General features: G+C 50.5%; 1 protein-coding gene across 2 annotated transcripts in view; it reads right to left on the bottom strand.

The window, feature by feature from the left end:
• Window positions 1-12,795, bottom strand: part of WARS1 (tryptophanyl-tRNA synthetase 1) — a 42,154-nt gene that overhangs the window by 4,520 nt on the left and 24,839 nt on the right. For both annotated transcript variants that reach the window (XM_032134951.2, XM_032134952.2), the window contains exons 7-9: window positions 6,781-6,881; window positions 4,930-5,042; window positions 4,062-4,235 (exon numbers count right to left, since the gene is read on the bottom strand). In XM_032134951.2, coding sequence (XP_031990842.1) covers window positions 4,062-4,235; window positions 4,930-5,042; window positions 6,781-6,881 — 388 coding nt within the window. The remainder of the gene's footprint in view (window positions 1-4,061; window positions 4,236-4,929; window positions 5,043-6,780; window positions 6,882-12,795) is intronic.

Below are 12,795 nucleotides of genomic sequence, written 5' to 3'. Positions count from 1 at the left end.
AGTGATCTGCCTGTCTTGGCCTCCCAAAGTGCTGGGATTACAGGTGTGAGTCACTGTGCTCGGCCCCTTAACTTTTTTTTTGCCACCATGCCCAGCTAATTTTGTATTTTTAATAGAGACAGGGTTTCACCATGTTGGCCAGGCTGGTTTTGAACTCCTGACCTCAGGTGATTCGCCTGCCTTGGCCTCCCAAAGTGCTGGGATTGCAGGCATGAGCCACTGTGCCCAGCCTTAACTTTTTTTTAATAGGAAAAAAGGTGGGCAGAATCAGTAAGTTCTAAGTTGTTATGTTTAGTAAGTCTCCTTAAAAGAATTCCAGAACAGCCGGGTGCAGTGGCTCACACCTGTAATGCCAGCACTTCGGGAGGCTGAGGCAGGCGGATCACCTGAGGTAGGGAGTCTGAGACCAGCCTGACCAACATGAAGAAACCCCATCTCTACTAAAAACACAAAATTAGCTGGGCGTGGTGGTGCATGCCTGTAATCCCAACTATTTGGGAGGTTGAGGCAGGAGAATTGCTTGAACCCGGGAGGCGGAGGTTGCAGTGAGCCGGTATCGTGCCATTGCACTCCAGCCGGGCAACAAGAGTGAAACTCCATCACACACACACACACACACACACACACACACAGAGAATTCCAGAGCAGATTCCTAACTAGATTAAGTTGGGATCGTGCAAAAGGAGCAGACGAGTGTTGGGGCAAACGCGCCAGTCTCCATTTTGGTAGGGCACTGCTGAGAGGCTGGGCGGGGAAAGCAGCAGTCACGCGAGAGGCTCAGGCAAGGCCCATGTGAGGGGCTGGCGCTGTGTGGCTGGCTGGTGGGCAGGCCTGTGGGGCTGAAAGAAAAAAGTTAACGAATGGGACGTTTACCTTCCCTTTCCTTTAAAAAAAAAAAAAAAAAAAAAAAAAAAGAGGCCGGGTGCAGTGGCTCACACCTGTAATCCCAGCACTTTGGGAGGCCGAGGCAGGTGGATCACGAGGTCAGGAGATCAAGACCATCCTGGCTAACATGGTGAAACCCCATCTCTACTAAAATACAAAAAATTAGCCGGGCGTGGTGGTGGGCGCCTGTAGTCACAGCTACTCGGGAGCCTGAGGCAGACGAATGGCGTGAAGCCGGGAGGTGGAGCTTGCAGTGAGCCGAGATCGCACCACTGCACTCCAGCCTGGGTGACAGAGGGAGACTCTGTCTCAAAAAAAAAAAAAATAAATAAATAAATAAAAAAAAGAAAAAAAGAGTTATAGAACCAAACCAAAAACTATGGAAAATACCAATAAACAGGAGGAAGAAAAAAACCACCTAGTAGTGGTGTCTCCTAACATCTAAGTGCCTGATGGAGTCACTGCTATGTGGTAGCCACAGCCCTCCCTGCTGGGCCTTGGGGAAGAAGCTCCAGTGTCAGGAAGAAAGTCTGAGAACACAGGTCCTGGGCTCCAGAGGCAGTTTGAAGAGGGTATTGAAAGGCCAGTTCCCAGCCCTTTATCTGAGAGGAGAACAAGGAAACTGGTGTCTGCTGCACGTTTTTCAAGATGTGCTGGCATCACCACCACCTGCACACTCCCCCTCCCCAGGTGAAGCTCCTTGTCCCATGGTAGGCACACAGCAGATGTGCCATCCATGGAGGCTGTTAGGGTTGTGACATGCATTTTATCCCCAACAACCCAATGACCTCTGTAGTGCTTTCTCCATCTTACAGGTGAAGGAAATCAGGCCCAGAGTGTCAGGAACCTGCCATATGTGACAGGGACTGGCAGGACCAGGCTGGCTCCTGGGACACCAGGCTTCTGGGTGGAGCTCGAGAACTGAGTGGCTCAGTTCTGCCTCCTTGCGTGACCCGTCCTCAATGATGCAGGAAGTAGCCTACCAGGCCGGTCCTCGATGCAGGAAGCAGCCTACCACGCCTGACTTATAGGAAAATAGATGGAGGGCTAACTTGGGGGTGGGTACAGAGCACTGCTGCCAGCAACTAAGATGATGGAAGCGGGTGACCAGTGCAACTCTTGTGACAGGAAATGATGCTGAATGGACATGGCTGGCTAGGGTGGTAGTTGGGATGCAGTTAGATCACACAGGCTGACTGTGTGCAGGTGGCAGGTACTCACTCAGCAAAGCCACCTGAGTCATCAGCACCATGCTACTATTTTTATTTTTTTAATTTTAGAGATGGGGCCTCACTGTGCCACCCCAGCTGGGGTACAGTGGCTATTCACAGGCACAATAGTAGCTCACTGCAGCCTTGAATCCCTGGGCTCAAGCCATCCTACTGAGTAGCTGGGATTACAGGCACGTGCCACTACCCTGCCTGAACCTGTTATTTTTAGGAGGAGGCTGGAGCAGATGTGCCCTCTCTTCTCTAGTGTGGAGATTCTGACTTTGGAGCTGAAATCGGGCATGGGGACTTAGAGTGAGGGCCTGGTCGGGCCCTGTTCTGCCCCACAAAAAGCCTGCAGGCTCAGTGACCATCTGTAGGCCTCTGTGTTTCCTGACCTCAGGCTAACTGCTCACCTTGAGGGCTCTGCTGGTCCCTAAGTTAGTGATAAATGTCCCAGATCCATAAACAAGTTTTTCTTTTCTTTTTTTTTTTTTTTTCAGCCGGAGTCTCGCTCTGTTGCCCAGGCTGGAGTACAGTGGTGCGATCTTGGCTCACTGCAACCTCAGTCTCCCAGGGTCAAGCAATTCTCCTGCCTCAGCCTCCTGAGTAGCTGGGATTACAGGTGCCTGCCGCTACACCTGGCTAATTTTTGTATTTTTAATAGAGACAGGGGTTTCACCATGTTGGCCAGGCTGGTCTCGAACTCCTGACCTCAAGTGATCCACTTGCCTTGGCCTCCCAAAGTGCTGGAATTATAGGTGTAAGCCACCGCACCTGGCCATAAACAACTTTTTCAAAACAACTTCTCAGAAGCAAAATAAAACAGCTGACTTTTCCATTGGCACTTCGCTCCCTACTCTGCACCCTGTGCTCCGGAAGTTTTGGCCAGAAGTGAAAGGGAAAGAAAAGTCTCCAATTATACCAGCTTCCAACTGAGAGGGGAGAGTTGGTGGAGGGCATGTCTTAGGAAGTTTTGATATGAAAAGCTTCCCCATTGTCAACCAGAAACTGCTTGGGACTTTCCAGAAGGGTCAGGGGCAGTGACTCAGAGGGCATGTCACATGCCTCAAATACAGTTCCCAGCATTCCCACTGCAATCTCCTGGCCTGCAAACACACACTTGATTCCAAAGAAAATGTCAACTACTTTGTGTAACAGTGAGGCAATTATATATACACTGGCAGTTGAGGAACCAGGCAACAGAAACTGGCGCCATGCAAAATAAGGAAGCTCAAACTAACTTCTCCTTTTAGTTTCTCTAGTGATTTGTCAAATGTTTGCTGAATGCCTGCTGCATGCCTCTCTCCTGGGGCCAGCAGGATTGTCCTGTGGAAGGACATTTCTCAGTTCTGTGTCTCTCAGTGAGAACACTCTCTGGGAGAAAACCAGCTCCTAACCCCTGCTTGGTAATGGCTGCTCAGGGCCAGGACAGCAGTGCTGCTGATTCCCGGTGGTGGAAACTTGGTCAAGCGGCTGGGCTTCTCTAAGCCTCATCATCTCATCTTTGAAGGGAATAGCACCACCACCTCCCAGTGAGAATGGAACATGAGAAAACATAAATAAGGCACCGGGTCCATAAATAAGGCACCCCTGGAACACAGGTGATGATGAGAAGTATACACAAATCTTTTCCATTATTTAATAACATCCACATAATTATAACTTTAAGGAAATTGCTATGACTTTGCTTGCAGAACAGTGCTGGTAAGAAAAGCAGGAAAGGAAAAAAAGAAAAAAAAATTCAAAATTTTACCTAAATGAAAGGACACAAAACAAACTCACCTGATTCATGTGGGAAGGACAGGCTGCCTTGAGTTCTGCAGGGAGCACAGCTGGCAATCCTGGAGTTCAGCATTGCCACGGTGGCTGAGGCCCAAAGCACTGTGCAGTGGTGTGTGTGTGCGTGTGCCCCCCAGGGCATGTTTCTGCTCCCACTGGCTGCCCTCTGCCCAGGCCAATGCATACCTTGGTTTTGATCTGTTTGGCTGTGTCGGTGAGGAAGATGGAGGAGTTGGGGTCACTGGCACTCATTTTGGTCTGGGCGCCCTGCAGGGCGGGGAAGAAGGTGGAGTGCAGCAGGGCTGGTTTAGGATAGCCGATCCTGGGGGCGACGTCCCTTGTCATTCTAAAGTAAGGATCCTGTGGGGAGAGTGAGGACCCTGATGACAGTGGCTGGAAAACATGCCAGCTTTCAGCCGTGAGCAGTCCCTGTGAGCATCTTCACAGAAGGCTCTCATGCTTCCAACCAAAGAAATTCACTCCCTCCTCCCTTTCATATCTTTTCCTTTTTTTTTTTTTAATTTTACTTCCACTTCTGGGATACATGTACAGAACATGCAGGTTTGTTACATAGGTATACATGTGCCATGGTGGGTTGCTGCACCCATCAACCCGTCATCTAGGTTTTAAGCCCCGCGTGCATTAGGTATTTGTCCTCCCCTTGCCTTCCACCCCCCAACTTTCTTTCCTTTTTTTTGAGGCAGAGTCTTGCTCTGTCGCCCAGGTTGGAGTGCAGTGATGCGCTCTCGCAGCAACCTCTGCCTCTGGGGTTCAAGCGAGGCGAGCAGCTGAGATTACAGGCGCCCGCCAACACGTCCGGCTAAATTTTGTATTTTTAGTAGAGACGGGGTTTCGCCATGTTGGCCAGGCTGGTCTTGAACTCCTGGCCTCAAGTGATCCGCCTGCCTTGGCCTCCCAGAGTGCTGGTATTACGGGCGTGAGCTACCCTGCCTGGCTGCCTGTCATATCTTTCAACACCTCTCCCTGCTGAAGAGTTAAGAGGAACCTGCTGTCAATGCCCCAGACTTAGAGAGCCTTGGTTCTGCCTGCTGACCTGGTCGATGGCACATGGGATAAGGCACTGGATATCTGTCCTGTCTTGGAAGATCTGTGGGAATGAGTTGCTGAAGGAGGGAGCAGCCTGGATGGCAGGAAAACTGATCTTCCCTGAAAATGAGATAAAATATTTTTACACGTGAGATGAGTTCCTGTTCTGCTTAGTTAATAAAGGAATAAACAAAAACAGGTTTTCTCCCCATTACAAAATAATCATTAAAGAAAACCTAAAAAATACAGAAAAGTAGAAAGAACGAGCTGTATAGTTGCAATGTGTCTCATTTCATCCATTTTCTTTATATATTTTACTCTATGCATTTTTGTTGTGATTACACTATATTTGGTCTTTCCTTGGCTTTTTCTTTTCTTTCTTTTTTTTTTTTTTTCAGAAGGAGTCTCGCTTTGTCGCCAGGCTGGAGTGTGGTGGCTCGATCTCAGCTCACCGCTACCTCCGCCTCCTGGGTTCAAGTGATTCTCCTGCCTCAGCCTCTCGAGTAGCTAGGACTACAGGTGCATACCACACCCAGCTAATTTTTGTATTATTAGCAGAGATGAGGGTTCACCATGTTGGCCAGCATGGTCTCAATCTCTTGACCTTGTGATCTGCCCACCTGGGCCTCCCAAAGTGCTGGGATTACAGGCGTGAGCCACCGCGCCTGGCCTTCCTTGCCTTTTTCATTGTAATGACTACCCATGTTGTTACTAAGTATATTCTGTCCTGTCAATGTATCATATTATTTAACCATTCTCTAACCACTGGGCATTCAGGCTGTTCCACCTTTAATTATCAGAAGTTGTGATGAATGTATTTTGGTATTTAAAAGTTTTTAGTGTTTTGGATGTTGTTGCTGTTATTACTGTCATTAGTATTTGCTTAGACCTGCAGAAGCAGAACTTTTGACCTCTCTATGGCCCCTGACAGGTGGTGCCATGCCAACCCCCACCGAGTGGCGGTACCCAGGCCCTTGGGTGAGCTCAGATGTTGCTGGGCCCTGGGCATGCGGCTGGCCCAGTGTGACCCTGATGCTGTGGAGCACATGCCGCTGTGGCTCTGGTTCCAAGCAGGGCAAACGCTCCTCACAGAGAGCCCCGGCAGCACATCCCAGGGAGCTGTCTCGGCTGGCAGCTGACTGAAGGCCTCAGAGGCCTGCTAGGCCTGAAGCCATGCACCAAACATCAAGTAGAGGAGGGGATCAGGAGGCCCAGCCACAAGTCTCAAGGACCAAAAGTCTAAAAGTCTACAAGGCCAATGCCTCTGAAAGACACATGGAAATTTATGGAGAGGGCCATGAAGGCATGCACGTGGGAGGCAAACCATTTGCATATCTGCTGGGGTGGAGCCATGGAAGGAGAGCACGGCAGCGGTGGGAAGGCTCCAGAAGGCCTTGAGTCAAGCCCCTCATCTTACATGTGGGGACACTGAGGCTCAGGGAGACAAAGACTCAAAGGCCCTCTCATGGGTGGCAGACCCAGCTGTCCTTCTCCATCACCCCTGGGTTCCAACCAAGGCCGCCCTACACTGACTGGGGTCCCACCAGAGCTGTTGGAACTCCAAAGTCATCCTTAGATTTTTCTTTCTTCTGAACTTTAAGATGGGTGACAGGAGAGGGACAGACTTGCATCCTGAAGTACAGCTTCACCCAACCCAGAGAAGCTGCTCAATGCATTACACTAGCTAGTCAGATTCCAGGATGACGACGACCCACCCACGCCTGGGTGTCCTACTTAAAGAGACAGTTGCAAATGCTAACATCTCAGAGATATTTAAACCAGGCGTGTGTCTCCTCCAGAATTCTGCTCCTTTTTGAAGGGTGCAGGGAGTGGTCCACAGCAGCAGTGGGCCCCTTACCAATGCAGTCGCTGTCAGTGAAGCCGAAAATGCCTTTCACTTGGTTGAAGGTAACATGCTTTTGAATCTTCACCACATTTTTGTAAAAACCTGAGCTCATCCTGCAAAGACAGTGAGAATGAAATCCCAAACGGGAGGGCGGGCTTCACTGAAGGCAAAGTCACAGTTGTTAAAATTGGATGCCAATGAATAGCGGCATGGGCCAGACTCGGGGCCACATTGTGATCAACACATAAGCACCAGGAAGGTGCCAGGAAGTCATCTGTAGGCAAAGATACCTGCATCAGGCAAAGCATACACACGATTACCTGTGGAGTCGACTGGGACAGGCAGAAACCAGTGTGAAACCAACATGAAGCAGACATACAAACAAGGCAAGAACACAAGCAGATTCAGAGACTCGCAGCTAGCATGAAAAATTTAAATTCTGCCAGGGTTAGCAGTTCAGTGGGCTGTGAGCTCAAGTCTGGGAGCTCCCGGGAGCTTCTTAGTTGAGACATGCTGTGTTGTGGGAGACCATCTGCTTGTTGTTGGATGAGCGTATGCATAGACACCCATGGCCCAAGGAGGAAGGCCTGTCTCAGTGCAGCTGGTCCTCCTAGCCTCTGGCCACTGCTCCCCACTGCTGTTTGGGCAGAACTGACCCTATATCCACAACAACAGGGCTAGGCCACAGTGGCTGATTCAAGCAACCCAACTCTCTCTTCTGGATGGTGAGGGGTATGGGTACCAGGCCTGAATCTGTGGCAGCCATTCCACTACCAGAGGGAACTAGGCTGAAGAAGAAGCAAACACAGCGGGGTGTAGGGGTTTGGCAGAACCCAGAGTGGCTTCTTTTTTTTTTGTTTTGAGAGAGTCTCACTCTGTAGCCCAGGCTGGAGTGCAGTGGCATGATCTTGGCTCACTGCAACCTCCACCTCTTGGGTTCAAGCAATTCTCTTGCCTCAGCCTCCTGAGTAGCTGGGATTACAGCTGCTCGCCACCACGCCTGGCTAATTTTTGTATTTTTAGTAGAGATGGGGTTTCACCATGTTGTCCAGGCTGGTCTCAAACTCCTGACCTGAGGTGATGCGCCTGCCTCGGCCTCCCAAAGTGCTGGGATTACAGGTATGAGCCACCGTGCCCAGCCGAGTGGCTTCTTATATTGCAAGTGGCTTCTTACATTGCATCTTTGTATTACTATATTCAGTAGCTTTTCCTCTAGGCCCTACCATGTGTCAGACACTATGAGGGAAAAGGGGGAAGGCCGGTGTCTTTTAAGTGTTTGCACCATGTGGCAGGAGCTGTGCTAGATGCTGCATATGTGTCAATACTACTAAAATCCCCTTCAAAGTAGGAGCATTGCCTCCACCTTACAGTTAAAGACTAGGCTCAAAGAAGTTCAGGGTCATAGTCACAGGCCCAGTGAGTACAGGGGCTGGGATCCCAACACAGATTCACCTGGCCCCAAAGCCTATGCTTGTCTCACCACATCTTATCCTTTAGAAGAGTTTAGACTTTTGGGTCAGGGCGGAGGACTACTGACTGTCTTTGTGCAGGTGGGGTGGGGTGTCAGGAGTGCAGGGACACTGGCTGTTTGTACTGGGTGAAGCACAATGCTGGGAGGCCTGTAACGGTCAAGGTCAGCGCCAAGGTCTGTCCAGGTTGAGCAGAGGCAGCATGGGAGGGATGGACTGTGTCTTTCGCCTAGCAGTCGGCTGAGTTTCAGGCCCTGGGGGGCACTGGAGAGGGCGGGCACAGTACTGTGAAGGGGCATGCCAGGAGAACCAGCATCTGTGCCACCCACTCAGCACGATGGAAACAACAGAGAGCAAGAGCACAGCCAACAGCAGCACCGCCTGGGAAGATGCGGCCTTGTCTTCCTGCCAAGCAAACCAGGAACACTGCAGGCAGGGAGGGTCCCTTCTGGGCACCGCAGCAGGCCTCACAGCCAGTAAGGACAGCAGCTGTCTGTCACCTGGGGAGATGGGCTGCAGCAAAGACTCCATGCGCCCTTGGGATTGAGGCACCTGGGACACCCTAACCCTCACAAGGAGGGAAAGTCTCCAGTACCCCCAAACTGTGGCAGGACTGTAGCTTCACGGTGTCTGACTGGTATTTCTGAGTTAGAGCACGCTGCCCTTTCTTAGAAGACTGGTCATTACTTGCTGCAAACTGCTGCCACTGTGCTGGCTACACGGTGAACGCAGGCGCTGCACCGTGAGCATGCGTGATCCTCCCCTCAAGGGACGACTGTCCCCCTGCACAGCTGGGATGGACCCATTATGCAACAGCAGCCATGCCAGTGCCGGCACATGGAGGCTTCTCACTGGCTGCAGTGAACACACCAAACTGTATATCACGTGGCTGAACAACCAGTTACCCCAGGGAGGGCACCTGCCTTTCACTCTAAGACAGGGTTTAAAGTGGGAAGAGATTTTAGATTACAACATTTACTGAGCACTCCCCAGGTGCCAGGCGTGGCTTGAAGCACTTTATATGCAGTGCAGGCACTATCATCTCCTGACCATGGTCTTCTCTACCCCTGCCCTTTGTCCCTATTATCACCATAGAACTTATTATCACCTGATTGATCACCTGTTAGCTGATTCTCCCCATTAGAAGAGAGGCTCTACGCAGCTGCTGAGATAATGGTTTTGCTCCCTGCTGTACCCCCAGCATGAGTCTGGCATAGAGCAGATGTCCAATAAATATTTGTAGAACAAATGAGCAGAGTGGAGAAAGCAGGCAGAGAGGAGCTCCTCCCATGCCCAGGCCACACGGTGGACGGCTCCTCCCATGCCCAGGCCACACGGTGGACGGCTTCTCCCATGCCCAGGCCACATGGTGGATGGCTTCTCCCATGCCCAGGCCACAAGGTGGATGGCTTCTCCCATGCCCAGGCCACACAGTGGACAGCCGTCAAGCAGAGCACTTGCAACCTCTGTTATGCTGCCCCCCACTAGCACCCAGCTCCCTTCCTCACAGGAAAATGGAAGCTCAGAGATTTAAGGACTTGCCCAAGGGAACAAGACCAGGCAGGGGCAGAGCTGGGTCTGGACCACAAGTTTTCAGACTCCCAGCTAAGTGCCTTTGCATCCCTCAGGGCCCTGGGCGGGAAGGCCTTTCTGGGGCCATGTGCAATGTGCAGGGGGAACTGCACTGGCTTCCTTCCTCATGGAGGCCTCACCACCTCCCTCCCACTCAAAGAGGGCGATGGCTGGCTTTGTTGAATTTCCAGCTCCTAAACCACAGGAAGGAGCTTTATTAAGCCAAAGATACAGATTTTGAGTTAAATTCAAGACAGAAAAGTAAAATGCTCAAATGTTTAGAAGAAACTCTTAAAGTAAAATGTCTGAATAGAGGATTTACCCTTTAAAATGTCTCTCCTCACTTTAGGTTCAATATAAAATGCCTTTCAAGAAAAGATATCATCGACCCTTTTGGTTGACATACTGTCTGGGTTTCATCTTTACTCCATGTTTGTAAAGAAAAAGGAAGTTCCTGACCAGGTGCAGTGACTCACGCCTGTAATCCCAGCACTTTGGGTGGTTGAGGTGGGTAGATCACTTGAGGACAGGAGTTCGAGACCAGCCTGGCCAACATGGTGAAACTCTGGTTCTACTAAAAATACAAAAATTAGCTGGGTGTGGTGGTGGGCGCCTGTAATCCCAGCTACTCAGGAGGCTGAGTCACAAGAATTGCTTGAACCCAGGAGGCAGAGATTGCAGTAAGCTGAGATCATGCCACTGCTCTCCAGTTTGGGTGACAGAGCAAGACTCCATCTCAAAAAAAGAAAAAAAAAAAAAGGAAGTTCTTATTTAGCGAAGGTGGAGGTTGGTCAGGAGCTGCAACCGTAGTTGCCAAAGAGACAGCATGGTGAACGGCGGCCTCACTCCACGTTCAGAGAGTGCTGAAAGTGGGGTTGCTCAGGTGATGGTCTTTTCATGTGGACTGTTCAAAAGTTCATCTACCCCATTGAACATCTATTGGCTGAATCAGCTTCATGGACTATTATAGGCACTTGCTCCTATCTCACCACCAGCATTTATATCCGTCGACGAAGGGGCTCAGCTTTGCTTCTGCTGTGTCTGTGGGGCCCAGGAGGGGATGGGCCACAGAGAGCACAAATTCAGGAACTATGTGTCTTACTCAGTTAGCGGGGAGAGGGCCACACTGTACCAGATGTGGCAGAGGTAAGGCCCAGCATGATGGAGGACCAGAGAGGGGCATCTAAATTTGGCTGTGGGGAGGGAAAGCTCCTAGGGAAAGGTGATGCTTGATCAGGCCTTTGGAAGAAAGTGTAGGAATTAGCTAAGCTCGGGGTGGCAGGGTCAGGAGAGTGGGTGGGAATTCTGGGCAGCACAGAGCATGTACAAAGGAGAGGGATGTGGAACTGCAAGCTGTTCCACTGAGCTAGAGGTAGCAGTGATGCTGAAAAGGAACACAGGGCCAATCACGAAAGGGCTCATGTGCTAAGCGAAAGGTGAGAATTCTCAATGTCATCTAAGGAGAACTGGGAAAGACCCGCAAGTGGAAGATGAGATTAGCTCTGAGTTTTAGGGAGATCACTGGCTGGTGGGGGCAGTGGTAGTTTGGGAAGAGGACAGCAGCTACTGGGCAATGCCAGCAGCACTGCCTGACTGGAAAGGGAGAAGCAGAACCCACGGTTGTCTCTGCCGAGGTTCAATCAGTTGAATCACTGTATGGAATGGGGTGAGAATCAGGAAATAAAGTGCCATGAAAATTACACTAATACGGCTGGGCACGGTGGCTCACACCTGTAATCCCAGTACTTTGGGAGGCCGAGGCAGGGGGGATCACTTGTCAGGAGTTCGAGACCAGCCTGGCCAACATGGCAAAACCCGTGAGTGAGACTCTGTCTCAAAAAAAAAAAAAAGAAAGAAGGAAAGAAAATTATACTAATGATGACATCTGTGTTCTTGTTTGATCCCATTTCATGGACATGGCTGCTATGACACACAGCCACTAAACCCAGGTTCAAGGATCTGGATCCCTGTCTATTTCCCTTCCTTCAAGGATGCCACAGGGCCTCCAAGCTCACATGGCTGAACCAAGAGAAGTAATTTTAAAAGATCTAATAGGTGCTAGGCGTGGTGGCTCATGCCTGTAATCCCAGCACTTTGGGAGGCCAAGGCGGGCGGATCACGAAGTCAGGAGATCGAGACGATCCTGGCTAACACAGTGAAACCCCGTCTCTACTAAAAATACAAAAAATTAGCCAGGCATGGTGGCGGGCACCTGTAGTCCCAGCTACTTGGGAGGCTGAGGCAGGAGAATGGCGTGAAACTGAGAGGCAGAGCTTGCAGTGAGCTGAGATCGCGCCACTGCACTCCAGCCTGGGTGACAGAGCAAGACTCCGTCTCAAAAAAAAAAAAAAAAAAATTGGTAAAATTAGAAAGCTAACAGTTTTACTGGCTGATAGAAGGGTGAGATTTCCTATCAGGGCATACATTGCTCTCAATGGATATAAAACCACTACTCAGTTTTGTTTTTCTTTTTTTTTTCCACTCTGTCACCCAGGCTGGAATGCAGTGGCACAATCTCAGCTCACTGCAAACTCTGCCTCCCAGGTTCAAGTGATTCTTCCGCCTCAGCCTCCCAAGTAGCTGCAACTACAGGAGCATGCCACCACAGCCAGCTAATTTTTGTATTTTAGTAGAGATGGGGTTTCACCATGTTGGCCAGGCTGGTCTCGAACTCCTGACCTCCTGACCTTGTGATCCACCCACCTCAGCCTCACAAAGTGCTGGGATTACAGGCGTGAGCCACCGCGCCTGGCTGCCACTACTCAGTTTTAAGGTCTTATAAAAGGGAACGTTCTGGGGATGCGGCTCTAAGCAAGTCCTCCTGTGCTCACTGCTCACCTGCCCCTCTAGTGTCCCTCTTATCCTGCCTCGGCATGGTCCCTGATGGTGAGCTAACATGGGAGGGCCTGCTCAGAGCCCAACCTGGGCTGCAGGAGCATAGCAATGAACCCACTCCTCCTGAGGAATCACCTTAGGGGAGGAGTAA

This window comes from Hylobates moloch, unplaced genomic scaffold (assembly GCF_009828535.3).
Source record: "Hylobates moloch isolate HMO894 unplaced genomic scaffold, HMol_V3 SCAFFOLD_16, whole genome shotgun sequence".
Classification (NCBI taxonomy): Eukaryota; Metazoa; Chordata; class Mammalia; order Primates; family Hylobatidae; genus Hylobates; species Hylobates moloch.
Note: the sequence above shows the minus strand (reverse complement) of the source record. Positions and strands in the feature narration are given on the sequence as shown.